This window comes from Charadrius vociferus, unplaced genomic scaffold (assembly GCF_000708025.1).
Source record: "Charadrius vociferus isolate BGI_N301 unplaced genomic scaffold, ASM70802v2 scaffold14, whole genome shotgun sequence".
In the NCBI taxonomy this organism is placed as follows: Eukaryota; Metazoa; Chordata; class Aves; order Charadriiformes; family Charadriidae; genus Charadrius; species Charadrius vociferus.
This window is the reverse complement of record NW_009648876.1, coordinates 7,279,863-7,302,664: the sequence shown is the minus strand read 5'-3', so window position 1 is coordinate 7,302,664 and position 22,802 is coordinate 7,279,863. Positions and strand designations below refer to the sequence as shown.

Here is a 22,802-nt window from a genome sequence, read left to right as displayed (position 1 = left end):
CTATTATAAATGAACAATTGGCTATCATTAGACTGTCCCCCGTTCTGCGTACATACATCTTCAGATGTGCTAATCCATTCAGTAGACACATTAATGAGCACTGGTTGAAGTGTAATATTGGAGGAACTGAAGCTGGTTGACCTCAGCATGGAGTTTAATACTTGTAATTAAATTAGACAGTAGACAGTTAGTAAAGAGAGAAATAGCCATGCCTCTGGCAAGCTTCAATTATTAATGACTTTTTTGTTCTTTGTGTTCAACTTGAAGAAAAAGATATTATTGTTATTATTACAGACTGACTATGAGTTCTGACTTCTCACGGTTGCATCCTAGGTTGGTTTGTTTGGTGGTTTGTTTTTTTTTTTAATTAAATTTTTTTTTCTTGTATGCCAACGGTGCTGGGTCCTTTCTATTCTTTATTTCCTGAAGCAGAGCCGGGGTAATACTTAGGTTGTTTAATAGCAAAAATAACTAATTTTAAAATAAGATGGTTGCTGTTGTTCTAGTATAGAACAATCTGTATATATATTTTTTTCTAAGTTGACTGGCTTCTGTATTTTTTAAACAGAAACTTAGTTTTCTAAAATATAGCCTGTAATTATCCTTACAATGTTTGTTTACAGTCTGTTTGAATTAGAGCATTAAAAAGTGTTGACAAGGGGGAAGATTGGTCACAGTGAAAATTAATTAATAATAAATAATTTGCAAATGCTGTGGACTTCAGCAGAACACACAGGTGAGATCTCCTGAATTTCCAGGAGCACCCTGAATCTACATATAGCTGTTCCTGCCAGACCAGATTCAGTGCTGGTCCAGGCCTTCTGTGATTTAGCTTGTGAAAATGGTGTCAGCTGGACTTTTTAACAACTCCAGCTTGCCCCAGGCCTATTTCTCTCCTCCTTTACCCAAAATCTCACTCTTCAGTAATTTAGAATATTTGAGGTCTGTATGGATATGTAGAGTGTATCAAAAAAATGGTGTTAACGTTTGTAGCTCAGCTGCTGATGGGCTGTTTAATCAAGCTGCTTTATTTCTCTGTGGCTTTCTTTCCTGTTCTTCCTGGGTGTGGGGGTTTTGTACTTCTTTTTAAGCCCAGTTTCTCAATGAATGGAGGCTTGTGACCTGGCCTTTATGTCTCTCGTCCTTTCCCCAACACCTTTTGGCCCATTTCAATTGAATTTCTAGAGATATGTTTCAAAGGTGTTAATTTCCTATATGTTTAATGAAGACAGGCTATGTAAAGGAGATAGCGTGAGAGAGGCTCTTAGCGCTTCTACTCAGTAGGTAAAGACTGCATGGGAAGAAGCATCAAAGAACCAGCACCAGAGAGAGATGCTGTGAAAGTCATCCCAAACTTGAGAAAAGCATCAACCGAAGTTTGCATCTGGGGAGAAACAAGCAAGTGGTATCAGGAGACATGAGTAGGAAAACAAGCTTAACTCTTTTACTAGTTCTGCAACTACTTGTGCTGTTTAGACTGAACACATCAGCAAAAGGAATGTATTTTATGAGATGCAGTCTAGCTCACATATACTGTAGTGGACATCAAAATCATTTGAAAGCTCTGTGTGTGCTAACAATTGTCATTGTTCTGAGTGCATGTACTGTTCATGACCTCCAGAAAAACTTGAGTTTTGAGCTTCTGTACAGGTCTTTCATGTGCTTTCTTTGTCTATTTCATTTGATGGGAGAAACAAGCAAACTTGCAGTAGTTGGCTTAGAACTGCTATCGTAAATGTGCCTAGAGGTGCATGATAGGTTCATCTTATAAATGGAAATTAAATTAAATTAAAACAAAACTTCTTCCTGCCAGTCCAACCGCTGCAAAATCAAGATTCTGCTGTTACAGAGGCTAAGCCAATTTTAAGCTTATTTTCCATCAGTCTTACAGAGTAGTAAATAAAACTTTTAAGTGACTTGGATACCTCTGAAGCATTTGTTTCTGAAGACATGAAAAAGAGCGAGAAAAGACGTGAATTCAGGGAGAACAGATGGAAATATTCTGAATGTGTAAAGGAACTTAACATTGAAATGCACATATAAAATAGGTATTTAATTTGCAAATAGTAAATTAAAGATTTAATGCTGATAATACAATCTATTTTGTTTTTCTTAGAATTAAAGGTTAGAGTAAAAAGTATTTGCACTACCCCTAAAAGAACAAACTTGCCAAGAAAATATCAGGATTATAAATGAAACTGTGAAGACTCTCAGTTCAGAGAGTGAGAAAGCTCACGCATGTGCCTCTACAGATTATCATCTGTCTAACTCCTCCTTCCTTAGCCTGATAAAGGAGTGAAGGCATTGTAGGTGAGAATATTATACACAAGATAAATAAATGAAAAGTAGTAATGTTACAAATGATTGGAATACTCATCATTGTGGGCTTTGGGTGTATTACATTATTCTAGTTTATGTGTGACATCATCCAACCACATAAAAGATTTATAGCTATTTTTTTTATTGTGATATTAGCATGTATGGGGAACTTGAAGGTTTATAGATGTAAATTATTAGTAGGGTTGGTTTTTTTTTTTGGAGTCACAAGTAAGTACACGTGTGGCTGAAAAAAAACCCCACACCATAGTTGTTGAAACAAAGTTTTGTGAAAAATTCAACTAGGAGGCACATATGCTGTAGACAGCAATGCTGCTTACATTTAACGGGCAAAAGTAGAGCAGTAAGACATTACTTCAGATGTTTCAGGTCCTTCTGTTCTTTCTATAATGAACATTTTCATTTTTGCAGAAGAAAAAAGTTGGGGCTAGCTGTTGTATCATAAGAAAATATAATAGCCTTTTTTGTCCCTCCTTTAGGTAAGTGGGTATTAGAAATTACGGTAATTTTGGCAAGAGTTCAAGGGTTAATGCAACAGATAAATAAAAGGAATTTTCTGTAAATTGAGCCCTGCATTATTTCACTTGTCTTGCCTTTCCAAACCTAACTCATTTAATTTTAAAAAGTAAATACTTAAATTCTTCCTGACAGTGTGCTTTGCTTTTACTATCGTTTATTACTTCAATTATACTTGGTATCACTTAGAACAATCTGCCATTTGGAAATTTCAGTATAGCCTGCAGCTTAGTATTAAGTCTGGCTGCTATTGTAACATGTACAGCATATGACACTAATGTATCAAAATTAGATTTGATCATCCCTTCTGGTTATATTTATTTCACGTTTCTTTTGTATTCAGTTAACATAAATGTATTAGGAGAGCTGACACATGATGATGGCTACAGAGTAAGAATATTTTAAAGTATTTTGAGTTAAATTTGAAATTTCAGGTAACCTAACAGTAGGTCATTTTTATATATTTGTTTTAATGGAGTAGAGTTTCAAAGCAAGCCTGAAAAAATCTGTTTGTCTCTGACATCTCCTCAGGGCTGTCTTCCCGACAGCTCAGGTTCAAGATGGCTAAAACAGAGCTCTTAATCTCTTTCTCATTGCCACCTTTCTGGATCACCACAGATGACATGACCATTGTGCCTGTCACTTGTGCCCATAGCCTGAAATCATCTTTAATTTGGTCCACTTTCTGGATTCTTACATTCAGTCTGTGCTTAAGACTCTGTTCTTTTCTCTATGTAACATTTCTTGCAACATAGCCTTTCCATACACACTGTTAAAATTTATCCGCTATATCCTAAACTGTTGTTTTGATTGCTGAACCTTCCTTTCTCTGCCTTTCATTCTTGAAGAATGCTGCTATAAAAGACATTTTTTTAACCTTCAATGCCTTTTTACAGTTTCTTTGCATTTGTCCATCTCCATTTTTATTGTCTTATGTTTAGATAATAAACTCTCTAGAGCAGTTTGATCTGCATTTATGCAGTATTTAGCATTTTAGGATATTGGTATGTAACCTGTAGTTCCAGGTGTTTCAGCTATAGTGTATTACCGGTTACTTGAAGTATAACATTATTTTAGAGATTTTTATTATTTATATTATTGCTGTGTCTTAGGTCTCTAACAAGTATTTGCACTTTGTTTTGATTACTGTGATTTATGCACAAACAAAGTTGTAAATTTAAGAAGACAAGGTCAGGAAATGAGTGTGAAGATGTACTTGGCTTACACAGCTGGTGGCGAGTTTTGAGTACCGTTAACACAGATTTCAGTCTTGGTACCTGTCCATTCTGTGTGCACCAAATCTGATTCTGTGAGATAACATTGAGACCACACCTTCTTGGGAACACATGTCGCTCTCTGTCCTTTAGGTTTCAGTGAGGAGAGGTGGTTGTAGCTCAGTATCTTTGTACCACTTGTGTCCGGGACCCTGAATTCTGGGATTCAATTCAATACAAAGACATAAAGAATCCAGATCAAAGTTGAAAGCGGTCACGCTCTGATTCTGGTGTAATAATTACAGTGAATGATGGATTCTCCAAACATTTGCTGTGCTTGCAGGAGAGCTTTGTTGTGGAGCAGCGCTCAATTTCAAGGTACTTCAATAGGGAACTGAAAAATGAAGGAGAAAAACTGAAATTCTTCTTTCTGAAAAGCTTGTGCAAAACTTAGCAGACCTTGGAAAGCCTTTCAAGACAATTTCAGAATTGGATCTCTTCCATGAGTCAAGTGTTGTTGATGAGTCAAGTTACCACTGTTCAAGCTTTCTCATAAGCTTTGCTTGCTGACCAAGGTGAGGACATCTGAAAGAAGCAATAAGAAGCACTATGTTAGTGTCAGAGCTTCTTCCAATCTACTCTTGAAAAAGGAACAGAATGACTTATTCAGAATTTAGTTCTTCTCCAAACATAAAGATGAAGACAGCAACACCCGATCTTGTTTACTTGTCTATGATTTTTGTCAGTCTTCTACCTCTTATAATGGAAACAAGACATTGACCATAGTTTTGATCTTGAGTACTTGTTATAAAGCATCATTCACAGTTTATACCATCATCCACCTACTTGCACCATCTGACTTTGACTCGCAGTCCATTATATGTCACCGAGATGCCATTCTACACTTTACTTGAACTGGATCTTTGTTACATCACTCTTGATAGTAATTGTGAGGTGAAACACACCTGACAGGACTTGGAACTTACTGAAATAGGCCGATTCATTTTGCTTTTCCTCTGAAGAAGTTAGTGCTTTTAGCATGGAATGTATTCTCACGCCTCTATGGGGGTATAAAGCAAACTTAGAAATTGGAGAAAAAAGTCAATAATAGCTTCAGTACACTTGGCATCTAAAAATATGTGTCCCTTGTCAGTAGTCCTCCTCCTGAAATAACCACACAATACACTTTATCACACCATAATCTGTGTCAGTCTGATGTGAAAGCGTGGCATCACTAACGATGCTCGATCTGGGTAGCTTTCACAGAAGTGAAAGAGCTGATGTCCTGTCTGATTAGTTGCAGGTATCAGTAACAGCTACACAGCGGCAATCTTTGATAAATGAAATTCAGAGGTAGTGATGCCCTCAAGAAGCTGCACTATCTAAACTTTCTATATGTTTTGGATTTTAAAGCCATTTATTTGGTATGCACACTGTCACCATCCTTGTTTCTAACAGTGTACGAGTTTGTTGTCTTTGAGTCCAAAGATAGTAAGTAAAGGAGGGCTGATTCTTGTAGTAAATAGTTCAATATTGCTGAATTAGAAATGGTGCAGTGCGGTGATGGGCATATCAGTCCTACTTCTTTTTCACAGTCACTTCGATGAGTTCAGTTCAGTCAGTGCACCAGATGGCCACCCCTCAATCTAGGATCATGTAGTTTTTTCATGTTCCACGAGATTTCATATCTAAACTGATTTGCCTCTTGCTTTCTCTTTGGTTACGCAGCCTCATCCTTCCTGAGCTTTTTGCTTGCTTCTAGGTGCAGGCTCATCAGTCCCTCATGCCCTTCTCTTGTTGTTGTATTTCAACAGATAGTTTGACTGTTACTTCACGGCGGAAGGTAGGAGAGATTCAGGCCCTCAGAACAATTCCACAGTTGGTTGTCTTTTATGACATTCATCACTGCCTAGTGTCATCCAAGGTTTTTGCAGCTGGCGTTTGCATGTTGCACATCAGCCATTCAGGTTGCTGCCTGGTTTTGTGCTAATCTAGTCAAATAAAACTCAGCATAGCAAATGTTGTCACAACCAGTTCTTTTGTTGGGCTGGGTTTACTGTTGGCACAAGAGCATCCCTAACTAACTGTTGTTCAAAATAATTCAGCCATCTACAAAAGGGGCAAGAGCAGCTCACTTCAAAGGAACTGCAGTCCTTGGAGATTAGATGTATCTATGATCTGATCCACGCAAAACAAATGACCTGTTGAGCATCAGACAAGATGTAGGGTATTGATACCATCTGTCCTTTGCCCAGCCCAACACTGAAGAAAGTCCTTTTCTTGTAGAAATAGAACCCTGTTTTTCAGTCTGATACAATTTAAAGCCAGCAGAGAAGAGCAGAGGCAGCTTCTTTTTTTCCTTTATCCTTTTTTTTTTTTAGTCTGCTGCTGACAACAGGTATAAGCTTTCAGATAAGACAAAGATAGCATTCCAGGAGGTTTTGTAATATAAACAAGTGAATACTTGCAATAAAATTTCTCCGATGGCTGTGTATATGTTTTGCTTTTATTTAAAGTGCAGTTATGTTCTGAAAATGAATACAGAAAATTGTTGCCTTTTTATATAGAATAACTTCTTGTAAGTGCTTAGATTAGTATCTGCATGTTACCTGTTAACAGCAGTTCACAGTGCTGTCCTTTGAATAACATCAAGGCAATTGTTTGACAAATTCTGCCTACCTAAAGCTGTGCAAACAAACTGACAACTGTGGGTGAAGACAATTGTCAACTATAACTGGTGATGCACAAGGAGGAAAAAATGAGATGCCAGCTTGAATTTTCAGAAATAGCCCTTAATGGAAAGAAACTCTTGTTTAATAATCTGAAAGTATTTGATCAGTATACGTAAAGCCTCTCTCCATGATGTTAACATTTGATTATCAGATGGTAATGTTTAGCAGAAGGAGCATTTTGGAGCTTCAGTGCAGATAATTCCGAAGTGTTCAAGATATTCCGTAATCTGGTTATATGATTACAACTGAGGATACAGCATGGATTTTGAGGAACGCATTTGGCCATTTTGCGACAAATCAAAAGCCATTTGGGGTTTTTGGGGGGCAGGGTGAGTTATTTTTACAGAGATATACAGAATTCATGGTAAATGAGCTTTTAGTTTAGTTAATCTAGGGGCTATGGAAAATGCAGTAGCTGTTCTCCTTTAAAAGCTTTTTGTTTGTAGTAGTGTGGAATTTGGCTAGAACAGTGAGGTTTAAGACTGCTCAGATACATAGCTTTTAAACTGATGTTCATTCATATTCTTTAAAAATTCACATAGAATTTAGTAGTTTGCTGCCTGTCAATGATGGCAATCTTGAAAACATTTTAGTAAATCAGATTGATTGACTCTGCAGTCCTGAGAATAATATAAAAAACATTTTAGCGTTCAGTAGAAAATAGATACTGACATACCTATTTATTTAAATAGACATTGCCACCAATGTATAAAAATGTATAGCACAAACCAATACTGCGAACTAATACTGTTGTTGAAATTGTAAGAGAACTATAGTCTAGTTTGGTTATTTTATTCATTTTTCTTTATTTCTTTTTAGTAGGTTTGTCCTTTTGAAATATGAGCACTTAGTATAGCTGTATGCTATAGCATATATTTAAAGTGATGGCTGTTTATCCCTGCTTTTCCAGCTAAGACATTTAGGAAATGATGAAGTACACATTGTTTGGTCAGAGCATACTCGAGATTATAGAAGAGGAATAATTCCAACAGAATTTGGTGATGTTCTTATAGTTATCTATCCCATGAAAAACCATATGTTCAGTATCCAGATCATGAAAAAGCCTGAGGTAAGCGTTTGGGTTTTTTCTTTTGTTTCTTTCATGTGTTTAATATGAACTGAGTTGTTTTGAATCTGAGTTTTTGCTGTAATAGATTGATCCAACAGATCCAATAGATTGATCCTAGGTGATGTGTCTTTAACAGTGACATTTGCAGTGGTGGTAGGAGGATGAGGAAGAACTCAGTGAGTACAATGCATAGTAAAATCAGTAACTTGAAATTGCAAAGGCCTGATCCTGTCAAGCATATCTGCCAACATCATAAACTGGAAACAAAACTAGAATAGTCTACGAAATCATTCAAGTATTAAGATAAACTTGGCAAACTTTTTTATCAAATTTGATACATGACAGTGGGAGTTGTATAATACTATTGTGCTCCAGCTTTCTTCATCCATGTCATATTCCCCTTCCTTCTTCTCAAAGCTAGTTTGCACTTTCTCCTTGACTCCAAACAAGAATTTGGAGACTATTTCAGCAAAGCAAGACTGTTCCAAGTCTTAGGCAGAAGAACACACTCTCATTCTCATGATTGTTCCTCAAATGTCTGTGCTGGCCCTGTTCTTAAAGCAGTGGTTTAGGATAGCAGGCACTGACTGAATAAAAGTGGTCATGAGTGTTTGTACTGTATAATTTCTGTGTGTGATGTCACTTGCCATGAATTACTATCCTTTAAATATTAAAATTATTTCTAGAAGCACTAATATTAATAAATGTGGTATGACAGCGATAGGCTTCCCTCTATATGATGAATGCCTCTATCTGATGATCAGCATGAAATGATACCCAGTATCTGGTCTTGTTATTAGTGGGTTACTCATGTTTTAATTAATAAGTATATTCTTTCTTTTACTACTTTAAGTATGGAGAGTTACATTATTGGGGGTGTGCAGGTTAAGAAGGAAAAATAAAACTGAGAGCAGGGATTGTTATTACTCCAAGAGGTCCTTGTATGTGAAAAAAGAAGTGCCTTCCATCAGATTTCAGTATTATCAAAACTGCATTAAATGACTGATGGCAGAAATAATATAGGGATCTAAAATTTTTTTGCAGCATTGGTTTCATCTTAGCAGGGAGAATATTTAGTCTACACTCTGCTCCCTTTGCTGACCTGCTGCACAAACTTTGCTCCTCTTCATATGCTTTATACTAGCGGCTTCAGAACTTTATTCACGTGTACAGGAAATGAAGATCTTAATAGAGTTTTAATTTCTTTTTTTTTAATTGCAAAATGAAGATTGTTTAGAGAAAAATGTCATGCCAAAATAAGAGATCCGTCTGCTCTGTAAACCTTTTGGGTGCTGCCTGTACTAAACATTACGGTTTCCGATGGCTCTCGCAAATGAGGCTTTACACTTAGGGTCCAAAGAGGCCAACCTTTCACCATCGATTTCTCCTGTAAAGGGCTTATAATCTACTTGTATAGATACCGTAGAAAAGAACAACAACAGATAGAAGAAGAAAAGAAAGTGGAAGGTGGGGGTCTGTCCACCAGTAATTGTATGACAGTTGCACATTGAGTTGGTCCTTATGATAAATATTATTTTAAAATTTGAGTAATTATTCCTTTTGCTTACTACCACCTACAATATTGTCATCTAGCGTTTCAATGTCATAAACATCATATGCATGACTGTCCCTAGGATTTTGGCAGCAAATGTTGGAATTAAGCTTTGATGAGGTACAGTATTCAAATGGTTGCTTAATTTTCTTCAAATGGTGTGTTATCTGTTACCAAGGATATCAAGCAGTTATATGGCTGTATATTTCCACAAGAGAAAAGGTCTGTCATGGAGCACAATAACTGGCCTGATTATCTAGCGGTGAGGAGAAAAAAAAATGATATATTTGAGTGCTCTATTGTTAATGTTGATTGCTAATTGTTATAGCTAAGATCTTGCTTTATGTCGAATTTCTTAATTTTTTATTCAGGTTCCATTTTTTGGTCCACTCTTTGATGGTGCTATTGTGAATGGAAAAATTCTTCCTATTATGGTTCGCGCAACAGCTATAAATGCAAGCCGTGCATTGAAATCATTAATCCCGTTATACCAAAACTTGTATCCTTTCACTCAGGTGGTTTCTAAGGCATATACATTCCCTTGCAGTTCTACAGATATGATCTTCATGTTTTCTGTCATCTTATATCTTTGTCAGATTAAGAAAATATTTTCAATTTTTTGTAGTGATGGTGCCTTTAAGAAACTTAAACCTATAGAAGACAGTTCAGATGAAGAGAAGTTTTTTTTAATTAAGTGAACGATAGGTTCAGTGCTGAAAAAATCACCTTTTTCTACTATTTTATGACATGTACTTATCACTTCTTTCTAAACAAAGTTATTTTAATGACCATTTTGTGAGTACACTTTCTAAAATAGCAATGTGATGGTTTTTTTCCTTAAAGATACTTAGTATTTATCCAGTATTAATGTGACTTAGTTTTGTTTTCTAGTTCCAAGAAGGATATGAATTCTGTTTTCCTTCAAGATGAGAAATTTGTTACATTTTTGTCATACAGATTTTGTTTTTCAGCTCAGAATACAAAGTTGTTGTCAAAATGATGTTAGTGTCTTTGTAAAGATGTCAGAAAAGGTTATCTCTTTTTTTTTTTTTTGGAAGTGAAATTGTAGTTTTTTTGAAAAGGCTTCTCTTGGAAGAATAGATTTACTAACCAAAAATTAAAAAACATAAGGTAAGTCAGTCACACCTCTCTCCTTTTTAAGATTGAATTCTGTTATATATCTGTTAGTTAAATCAATAGGAACATAGTATTTTTTAATTTCATAAATGGAAGGGTACATTTAAATTTTGATCCAAAAGAAATTCAGTGCTTAATTTCCACCCAAGCTGTAGATACTTGTATCTGTCATGTGATGTGATTGTTGCTAAAATACTCTGTCTGTCATGTGATAGATTGTTGCTAAAATACTTGTTTTTTTCTAAGGCTGACTGTTAATACTCAGAGTTTTGGATTAGATATGATGAAGTGGATTTACAGATGAATGATGGATGATGTTTGATGTGATCACATTAAATGACGTTTGTGCCATTTCTGTAGATGATGGATGTTGATTCATTGTATTTTTATGTTTGGAAAGGTCCGATCTTTTTGTCATTACTCAAGTGGCTTAATCAAAGAATTTAAAATGTATTATCATCATTATACCATGAAAAGTGATGGCTTATAGCATTATATTGATGTATAGTGATGAGCAATTGGAAAACAATTTGCTCTGAAATAGCAAACTTTCAGTACCAAAAAAACCCACAAACTTGTATGTTTAAACTTCTTTACAGAGTATGGAAGTTGTAATAAATTCCTTGAACATAGCTTGCCAGATCAATTTCTAGGAATTGGCTGTTTCCTAAGAGCTGTATATTGCACCTTCACTTTCAATTCAGTTCTCCAAATTGTACTTTTTATATGCATCAAAGCACTGCATGTCATTTATGACATAATGTGGCCTCCATTAAAATGTTGATATTTGTCTCCTAATGTGGTTAGCATGATAACGGGAAAGCATTACGTATATTTAATAATAGATAGTATTGGTTGGTGGGTTTTGTATCATCACTTGGTAAGTTTGTGAAGCACCAGTTGATTGGGCACTGATGTTAAAGAGCAGCTTTATTAAGTAGTTGGTGGAATTATTTTTCAAACTGGCTTGGAGTATCTTATATTCCATGCTTTGTATAATACTTTAAAAATTAAAATGAGTGTATGGGCAGTTCTTTAAAAGCTGTTTGCTTGGTGTGAAATTAGAAAAAACTCTACAAACTTCCCTGGCTTGAATTAGGCTATGGTGGAGTCAGTTGTGTCAGTGGAAAACAGCAAAAAAAGTTAAACTTCAAAGTCTGGCCTAGCTCTCAGTGGTTTAAAACACTCATGATTAAAAATGTCATGGACATTCTCTTGGTGTTCAACCCATGGCCAGATTTGAGGTTAAGAAGGAGTTTCCCTCATACAAGAATGGCAAGGACTGGTGGGCGTTTCCTGGAACACGGACATGGTCTGTTAACTAGGAATATTTGAAAATTGAATCTAATTGTATTCCTGCAATAGTGGGGAATTGAAGACATCAAGGATTGTCTTTACTGTCTCCCGCTTTTTTTCTCTGGCATATTTTAGTTATGGCTGTAGCAGTTCGCTACTGACTTTTTAAGTTTTTTGTGGACTGAAGGGTGTGGCGGCAGGAGTATTTTCTGGTCTGTGGTTAAATAGCTTTTCTGGAGATCCCACCAGACTTAACGTCTCTAGCGAAAGACAGGACTCATTGATCAAGGTGATCTTTCCTTGTGTTGGAGTTTTGCTGGAGCAAAGAAAAAGAGGGCTCAGAGTGGTGAAAACAAGACATTTGAAGAGGAAGGAAAAAAGGTACAGAAAAGCTATTTTTCAGAAGGTATGCCAAAAGCAGAGACCCAACTGGAAAAGTAATGCTGATAATCAAGGCTTCCCACGTGTCCAGGACCGTAACGGTGTCAGTGAAAGAGAATTCTGAAGTGATGTGCTCAAAATTAATTTTTGTTTACTTACTTATGAGTATCTAATATACTGGAGCAGTGTTATTTATTAGCAACTTCAGTGGTGGTCAGTAGAAATTCAGTTTAATGTGGATCTTGAGGAAACAAGAATACTTGAGACTTCAGTCAAATAGAACACATTTTAAGCCCTACGCTTTTGTATTAGCTCTCTAATTTCAAAGCCAGCATCAGTTTACGAATGTCTCCGTGCCTGCAGGTGTGTGGTTCATTTCACTGTGCTGTGTAATGATTGGCGGGAACCTTTTGACTCAGTGTGGAGTTGATGATGATACGCACCTCTGTGCTTATCTATATTTTAAGAATATTTACAGTGTCACATTGCAGATCTTTGTGGTGAGGATGGATCATGGTAAACTCTTAATTGAAAAGTACAACTCTCTTCACATCCCATACACACGCAGATCAAGAAAGTGGCACTGAGTTTGGCCCTCCTACTTCCAAGGAGGGCTTATCCATCCTCTGAGTTAGTGCATTCTCTAAGTGCAGACCTGACTGGAAAAAAATCAGCTGTCATTTGTAATCAGCAGGGATATTCAGTCCTCTTCATGTAACCTGATTGCAACTTTTCCCTTATTGCGCTAGTCTGTTAATCACGATGTGGCAATGGGCAGTACGTGTGAATAGTATAATAATGGTTGCATGGATACAGGAAATTCTGCTCATCTCCCTTTTATAGTGTGCCCTGACTTTGAGCATGTATTGTATGGTTTAAAGTAGCTTTCTGAGATTGACATATTCTGTCAATCACTTTCCTCTTTCTGACATTTTGATACTTCTGATAGCAAACTTAGACGGCAAAACATTTTGAAGGTTTGATTTTTTAAATTATTTTTAATGGTTTCATCTGCTCTGTGTTTTTATTCTTCGCTCAGAATTCTGTAACAGCATGTTTCTGTATTGTAGTATTTTAAGATTAAAATTTACTAAATTCATCAGCAAACATCAGTCGGGCATGGTGGCTATCCTGCTTTAACTTGATGTTTGACATTTCCATTGCTGCAGCTGTGTGAAGAGAATATTGCCAGTCTGGGTGGAGTTTCCACATTGATCAGTGGAACTTGCTTTAGTTTCCCCTTCCGAGGATTCTGCAGTCGCTCTCTACCGTTTGGTGGCCTGGCTTTCTTGTAACAGTACCCCCTCGCCAACAGGCGGCAGACGTGCACGCAATAGCCGGTGACACACACACGGTGACACAAAATACTTGTATTGTCTTGCTAAAGAAGCAGCGGTACCCCCTTCTCTATCTCTTAGCTAATGTGTTTCTTCTTCTCATTGCTTTTGTCTTTGTTGTAAGAAGTACGTGCTTATCTCCTGAATGCACTCCAGCTGCACGTAGGCTAGGACAACTTCGAAGACTGCACGTACGCTAGGAGAACTTCGAAGACTGCAGGTGTAATAACAGGACTGAATGTTGAGAACAATCTTTTTCACTCTGATGTAGGATAAGGAGGCCAATATTTAGGGGATTGTTAAATACTCTTTATTTACTGAATCACATTGAAATTCCTGATAAGAGTAGTTTTATTCATGGCTTGCATCTCAGAGCAAGTACTTCGTCACATTCTGAATTCAAAATCTACCACGTGAAGGAAATAGATCAATACTAAATATTTTGAATAATAGAAAGAGTGGCTTCTTACAAAATTGTACTTGAACTTCCTGAATAAACAACAGATGTTAGCCAGATGCCAAGAGGTACACCAGGATAATGTTCTTTACTGTGCATAGTAAGCACCTCCAGTGGTCCAGCTTGTTAAAATTATTTATACCATACAACAGAACAACTAGAAACCTTGAGCGCGTAGAATTCCAAATGTGAAACAATTTGTGTTACTTTTTCAACATCCAAAAATTTGTGTACAATGTGCAAAATTATTCCAAACTATCTGCACTTATAGTGCAGTTAGTGCAAATAGTGCAACTCAGACACGATAATGCTTTCTCTCTTATGTAGTATTCCCCTCACAAAGTAGCTAGACATGGCAAGAAATAGTACTTAGCATCTTTTAAATCTGAAATTCATAGACATTCAAGAACACTTGGAATATAGGTTTTCTGCATATGTAATCATCATAGCATAATTTTCACCTCTATAATAATCTGCAAAGTTGTGACCTAATGCCGGGAATTCTTCAACCAATTAGATATTTTTTTTTTTGTCATATGAAACAGATTAATTTAAATAGCAAAAATATAATACTGTCTTAATTGTTCCATCTACAAAATATTATAAAATAAATCTTAACTAAATGATTTGATAAATTAATGTGTTTTTATCAAAACTGGAAAATTTACATCCCCTTATCTTTTTTGACATTGTATTCCTAAACAGTTGGTACTTGATATATTGTAGCTAACCTTTTTACATAGTTGTCTTCCAGAGAAACGGAAGATATTAGCCCCATATGGTATCTGACAAGACAGTGACTTCTGTATGAATAAAATAATGCATTTGAGTGGTTTGTTAAAAGTTTCCTCTGTATTAAAAATCCGTAGCTCAGAAGAAGCTTTCTTGCTTATGATATGATACTCAACTGCCCTAAGAAAGGGTTTTATTGGAACCGGTAGTGTCATTGTTTGTTGTGCCTGCTTGGCCATCATCTGCCTCAAGATAGAATTGCAGACACTGGAAAGCTTATCTTTAAACAGAAAGTGTTTGTTAGTAGCAACATACAGTGAGCAAAGAGTATTCTTCAAATTCTATGGCCACATTTATCTCATTTAATTAATATTTGTTTGATTTACATTTTTAAACTGGAATTTGTGAAGATTTTGGAGATTTCTCACTACCACAGAAACTTAGAAGTTAAAGCTGGAAAGCACTGATTTTGGCGATGCCAGTTTCCCTTGTTTTAAGTCCAGTAAGTTTTCTGTCTTATAGATGCATGAGCATCTGTAAGAAAAAAAAACAAACTAATACAGTGATACTGCATCGATGATAACTGTGCATCAAATGGAAAAGGTATAAGGGGTGCGCTCTCTCCTTAAATATGTATCATGAATTCATTTTTCAGTGCCAATAATTTTGGTATAGTGAAAGGACTAATGCATGCCATTATAATTGCCCTTCTAATATGTTCTGGTTTAGAATTTCTTGGAACTGCCTTATGCCAAGATTTTCGGCAAACTTGGATACATTTCTGGCAATACAATTTTTATACAGTTCATTTAATAAGGTTTTAACATATCTGTTACTGATCCTTCTGTCATCACAGATGGGAAGAAATATACATTAAAAATAATGCTTGATAAAATTTTTACATACTACTCTGTATGCTTTACAAGAAATAATTGAAAATTTCAGGATTTTCATCCCTGACTCTTACCATTGTAGCCTTATCTGATATGAGCTCAAGTAAGAGCCATGGATGAGTTCATCATATGACCCCTGCTGTTTTTTCCAGAAGAAAATAGAGTTATTTCTAAAATCTATTTTACTGTTTAGCAACGGAAATTGTTTTCCAAGTTCAAGCAAGAATCATAAGGTAGAGAATATGATGTTCAGTCTTTCCTGTACTTTGACTTGCTCAGTTTTGCGGTTCTCCCAAATCCTAGTTCTGCTGACAACTCACTGGATATTTTAATTATTCAAAATGTGATTAATTAAATGCTTGCATACAATGGTATAACATGAAAAGCTGAAGATTTCCAAGGCATTTATAAGTATCTGCTTGTTTTAATGGACTGTTCAGGTATTTCAGTTTCAAGGAATCATGTGTAACAGTTTCTCTGTGCATTATAAGAAGACCTAAATGTAAGAGGAAAGTTTTGTTTCTCTATATAGAGTCATAGGGGGGATGCGTGTGTATATTTGTGCGTGTATGTGTGTGTCTGCTTGTAGGTATGCAATGACAGCAATAGCTATTTTTATTATCTTTGTAGAGTTTTTCCCCTGAACTAATACATCCAATTAATGTATTTTCCTTTGATGTCACCAGTATATTTGAACAATAAGAGACTGTTGTAAGGAAAATGCCAGGGGAAATACCAGGAAGATTTGGTTTGTTGTAAACCATGGATGACTAAAGTACTCAGAATGACAAACCACAAATGCCAAAAAAAGCAAAATGCACAGTACTAAATAACTGCTGCATTTAAGAATGTTCATATTCAATATTAGTGTTCTAATACGTTATACAGAACATTGGTACAGTTTGAAATATCTCATGTCAAGTAATTGTATACATGATGTCTAATAGAATCATCTAAAGTAAGTTTCGTATGGATAACATCACACTGAAGTTTGTGCAATTAAAAAAAGGCCAAATGAAAAACCAGCTAAGATTCCAAAGCATAAATTGTGCTATTTATGTTCGTTAAGTATGGTTTGAAATCCTGTCTTAGGGACGTCTTACCTAACTATATATCTAATGCTGCTCAGTAAATGAGGAGAGTATTGATTGGCATATGCTGCTTAAATCGATCACCTTGACAGCCAGAATTACAGTAATCTGTCAGTATTAATGACTGTCTTTCAAGCCTTGATACCTCTTCTTCGCTTGTCTTGTCTTGCCTCACTTCTGTTTGAAGTGCATTTTCTTGCAACCTCTGGTTTTGTCAGAGTAGGTACTTTTGTAGTGTTTTTTTGTCCCCTGAGTCCAATTTATTGGCTTGATCATGCAATTAGAGTTAAAATGCAACACCAGGGAGCAAAAGTAGGCAGTGTTCTGAGTAACAATTGGACCTCAGGGGTAGTGCAAGCCGGTTCTCAGCCATCATTTATTAGTTACCTGTTGAAAGAATAGGATTGTTTTGCAATGAATAATTCCAAAGCATCACTTTAAATGCCTTTGATTTTAGCCACTAGAGACAACTGATTGAACCAACATTTGTGATTGGTTTTTAAACTCTTGCCTTAGTGTTTGTCATATAGACACTTCAAATAACTGCTGGAGAAATACTTGCAGGTGTCTGTACCAAGCTGCTGGGTTTACTGCATCTTCATGTAGACATACACATCATTTTGATTGCTTTTCATGCATTTTTAATATGAGGACTAAATTGAAGTGTGAGGCTTGAAAGCTATGTGTAATGTAGTATATGTTCATGTATATAGTCTGGGAGATTTTTTGCAAAACACACATATGTACTTTTCTTTAGCAGTAGTTCTGGATTTGTATATGTTCGGGTAAATATATTTTCTTCTGTAATTGCCCTTCTAATCCCACAGAACCTGCCTTCTCTAGCCCAGGTAGCTCTTCTGTCTCTACCTCTTCTTATGGGCGGTCTGCAGATACGAACTAGGATGCTGGGAGCATCTGTTCAAGAGCTATAGTATAAGCACTTACCCTTAAGGGTAATAAAGTTCTTGTCATCACAAGATATCTATAACTTGGTTTTTTAATTAGTAGTACGGCTTTATTTATTAGTTACTCTTCCCTAATGAAATGTGTGAGACTCTTGAAAGTGGTAAAAAGCAAAATACCAAATGAGACAAAACTGATTGACTCAAATAATGCAATTTTCTGCTAATAATTGCACTTAGAAAGAGCTGAGTGCTCTGTTGATGTTGTAAGCAATTATGGGAGAGACTTGAATCTTTTTGTACTGTTCAGAAAAATACATTCCAAGTTCTTTTACTTGTGCGTTCTTTCATAATTTAATTTACCCATCTGAAGTGGGGGTATCAGTTCTACTGTTTTTTGCATAAAATATGGGTAGGCTTATGCCAGTGGCATTCTGTTCTAGAATAGAAGGACGTCAGTGGGCTACCCTGAAAAGCAGCAAAATGCTTTATCAGCCTCCTGGACCTTCTGAATCTGGGTATGTCAGTACAGATCGCTTGAGGGAGGGAAGTTCTATTTTACTGCATCTTTTTAAGGTAGGAAATTTTTGTATGTTGTAAGCTGGAAGTTAGTAGAGCAATCACTCTTTCATTATAAGGTGTGGTTTAAGTGCGTATAGATCCCTCAAACAAAAATTTGCAGGGAGAAGGCTGGGAGTCCTTAAATTGGAATAAAAAGATGAACTAGTTCAGTTTTACAGAGTTGATTGCTTTGTGTGTAACACAAAATGACAGGTTTTTTGTTAATACCTACTTAGCCTTATTAATTAATTAAACATTTTGGATAACAAAAACCCTTTGTTAAAATGTTAAGACCCTTGCCCCCTTAAGGTGTTAAAATTCATACAGATTTCTTTGATATCTCTCAGAAGTCTGTGAATAAAAGCAGGGAAGGTTAAACAATTTTTCCTGATGTTTCTAACATTTAAAGGAAGAAAGGTTTTTAAACTATTTAAGCCCTATGTTGTAAAAGACAGCATTGTTTATTGATTTAATCCTTTTCTAGTCATAAATTCAACCCTAATAACAGATAAGTGACTTGCAAACAACTTGAAAGATTTTATAAACCTTTATAAGCACTGAAAGCTGTGTACATATAAAGAATAAGTATATGATATTGTGTATGGTTTATTCTGATATTTAAATTGGTGGGAAAAGTGGGAGATTATTTGTAACAAGCAAAACTGGCAAACAGTAATGTCTCTGAAATAGAATGATGTTTTCCAGTGAGTTGAATAAGATATTGGCAAACTGTTTCTGCATTATTCTACATATGGTAATCAAGACAGTTGGGGCATGTTTTCCAGTGCCAACAGAGGGATTAGAAGATGATAGGTACCAAAAAAAAAAAGAGGAGATTAATAGAAACGAGCACATTGGTTGTCTTTGTTCTCCTACAGGCCTGTATTTCAGTTACTGAAAAAAGGGGTTATATATAGTAGCTGTCAATATATGAAATATCTAGCTGGAGATGGAATATACTTCATGTAACAATATTCACTAATTAAACAGGTCAAAATTGTAACAAAAAAGGGTGTATGTGTATAATTTCTTTTGTATGTGCCACATACTTAATAGAAAAACAGAATAAACTAACATACAGCAAGGATTAAAAGTTAGTATTACACTAATTGGAATTACCATATGGTAGTGCGAAGGACATGAGTCCTAATCATAGCCTGGCCAATCAAATTAATCTCAATATACTTTCTAGACATTGAGAAAATAGTTTAATTGCTGATTAACTGCACCTGAATAGATCTGTGGGTCACAAACATATCTATCTCCTTCTGAATGCTTCTCCTCTCAAACATAGAAGAATGCAGGCTATTAGAAAATCTTTTAATTTCTGCTTGCCAAACCATAGTTACCGTCCATCTGTTCTTGCCAATTGTGGAAAAAGGTCAGTTTTCAGCAAAGCCATGCGTTTCGCAGAAGGTATGCGAAGTGAAATTTCACAGGGGACACGATGGATCCTGATTCTTAGTGATAAACCTTTGGGGCCAGCAGGGTTGGCATATGGTTCAGCATGATATGAAGGCTTGGGTTCCCTGGCTTCACTTCTTTGGCGTGGAACTGATAAAACCTGGCTCTTAAGTATTGTTTCGCTGGACACCAATCATGGGCAGCAGGAACTGCCCATTTAACTCTCTGTGGGAAGGAAGCCCAGGCTGTGTTCACAATAGTACCATTGTAGTGCTGCAAACTGCTCTCAACAGCTTGACAGCACTAGGGAGGAGGGCGAAGGGGCTGCTTTACTAATTGCCCTTCAAAATAAAGAAAGAGGGAAGTGACTGAAAATTAATATTTGTTTTCTCTGTTTAACTAGAAGAAGCCTGTCTTCGAGTTTTAAAAATCGTTTTTAAAATCGACTTTACTGCCCTCCGAAGAGACTTATAAGTAGATTATCTCGTACCGGGGCTGCAGCAACCCAAGGGTAAAGAGAAAAGATTCTCTTCAACTATTAAAAAAAAAAAAGAAAAAAAAAAAGTAGTTGTAAAGTTTATTCAAGTACAGAATGGAATTAATGACAACATTTCCCATGAGACACATTTTCCTTTTTACTGTGTAGTGTGGAATTGCAAATTAATACATATCTGTATGTGCAGTCTTTTCACTGGACAATATTTAATATTAATGTAATTTTTATTTGTGTAAGTCTACAGTTTGTAGTGGTGTCTTCATGAAAGGCATTTTCTTTACTATTTCATCAATGAATATGTCTATATATGCAGAGAAAGTATTTAAGGTAGAAATGTAAACATTTTAATGTACGAAAACAGTGGGCTTAAGCATTCATGCTAATACCAGAGAGGGAAGAGCCAGTTTTGCTTCTGTATTTTTACGCTCATCAACCTTATTTACTGGAGTTTAAAACTGATGTAACGCTGAGCGTCAGAGTGGGGATAAATCCCTCTCCCAAGATCGGGAGTTAGTCTGTGGGGCTGCAGTTCCCCCTGGCCTGTACCATTCCACGTTATTTGTGGGCTGCAGTGATGACTGCAACGCCTTAACGTCTCTCCGTGGCTCATTTGGTGCAGCGTCCTTAATAAACTTGAGTCCCGTGGCCCGCTGGCCCTGTGCCTCCCCGGCTGCCTCCTGCGGACCCGCTGCTGCCAGGTGAGCGGCCGCCTGCGGGCCGGTCTGTCTGCCGGCAGCAGCGTCGCTCCAAAGAGGGCCTGAAGCGGTGGCAGCTGTAATGGGCTTCAAAACAATTAGCACAACATACCTTCTAGGTTCATCGATTCCCGTCTCGGGTACATTAGTAAGACAAATCCTCCCTGGAAGTTGGAGTAGGAATTCTGCCGGCATAAGGGCTTCAGCAGCGTTTCCTTCACTGTTTGTTTTCACCTCCATAGCCTGTTACTAAAACAAGTGGGGTATTTGCAAATATTGTCATTAGTCTTCTAACCACACGCCAGTAGATTTAACAAGTAGTCTGTTACAGTGTTGAGGTATTCGGCCTTCCAGTACTGCTACCCATTTGATCTTACTGTCTTTTTAATTTTGTGCAGTTCGGGGTTTGTAAAACCAACAATACACAATAAATAGTACCAAGACTTTCTACTATATGTTTGTGTTAATATGTTCCTGCTATATTTCAAACAGATAATTCATTGAATGCCCATTCTTTCCTCTTACTGCAGAGTAGATTATATTTAAGTCAAGATTAATGGATAGATTCTGATGTTAAAACCCAGTCTCTGAGCCTGTCGTTCCCTAGAGGCATATAGTGCATTAGTTTAAGCCAATATGCTGCTTATCATAGATACTATGACACTGTCTTAAATGACAGTTTACTGTACTTTGTTACTGCTTACTCTGGTAATAAAATCACTATATTGTGTTCTTGATAATTACAATATTAAATAGAAACTTAATTTGATTACTGCACGTTTAGATACAGATAGTTCTTAAGTAATTGTCCACTGTAAAATTTCTGATACTCATTTTTTCTCTCATGAGGTGTGTTCTGTCAGTGTCTAAGCTTAATACTTAGTTCAGTCACCTCAGCAGAAACAGTACTGAAAAGAGATCAACAATGGGATTTTTCGGTGCAAAGAATATCTTTTATCCTATAGTTTTTCACTTAAATGTTGTTTTTAAAATCCTTCCGTAAGATGTTTTCATTTCCCAAAGTCCCTAAAATAAATAACTTCTGGGTTCTGCAGAGTTGAAAATTCATTAAGTATCGTTAATTCAGATTTTTTCTTAGCTTTGAAATCGCTAGAAGTCTGAGCATCAGTTTTGTCATGTTTGCTGCCTAAGCAGATGATCAGAATTAGAATTCATTCAATTCAGTAAGTGTAGTCTCCATATTTTTATATGATTATGTTAAAAAGATAACTTTTTTTTATAGCTGGGTTTTGTATAGTTTAATTCTGGAGAATCTTTATACTGAAATTAAAATTTATGTTAAGTCCACTACACATGCACTCTAGTTCTACATATCTTTTTAAGTGCCTTTTGTAAAGGAGCTCAGTGCAGAGTGGTTACATTTTTCATTTCATAATTGAGTGTTTTAAGTGGTTAAGCATAGTCCAAATTTTATCCAATTCCAGCTTGTGTTAATGGTGCTACACTCACACTGCCTTAGCACCTGTTATGGATTTTGAGTCATCTGGCAGCCCGTGGGACTTAGATAAAGAAGTACCAGGTGTCCTGCCTGTCTCTTAATTGAGATGCAATGTAAACAATATAGACTTGGCAATATGGTTATAGGAATGGATTAAAGCCCAGCTTTGTCTGCACTGATGAATCACAGCTTTTCCGTCCTAGATGATGTTATAAACCACTGAAGAATTTAGTTAGCTGTAAGATCTGATGGAACAACTTAAAAAAATATATAGGATTTTCCTACAAGGATGGTGTTGCAGAATGCTAAATGTATTGGGTTTTCCAATGAAAATGTAAGCATCAATTACAATTTCTTGCAGTAATTTAGCAATTTTGAAAGTGCTCACACTGCAAAACCAAAGATTCTTACATAATTTCAGATTAAGTTAATGCCTTTCAATATATAATGTGTTAGTAAACTAGACAGAAAGCAGTATCATTGACTTGGAGACGCTCAGTGGCTGCAACTTTATCTAACCTATGCTTACCTTTCAGGACTT

The 22,802-nt window shown here is 36.2% G+C and overlaps 1 protein-coding gene across 1 annotated transcript in view; it reads left to right on the top strand.

The window, feature by feature from the left end:
• RALGAPA1 (Ral GTPase activating protein, alpha subunit 1 (catalytic)) overlaps positions 1 to 22,802 on the top strand; it is a 122,982-nt gene that overhangs the window by 81,053 nt on the left and 19,127 nt on the right. The window contains exons 36-37 of the mRNA XM_009886954.1: positions 7,710 to 7,868; positions 9,792 to 9,919. Of these exons, the coding sequence (XP_009885256.1) occupies positions 7,710 to 7,868; positions 9,792 to 9,919 (287 nt within the window). The remainder of the gene's footprint in view (positions 1 to 7,709; positions 7,869 to 9,791; positions 9,920 to 22,802) is intronic.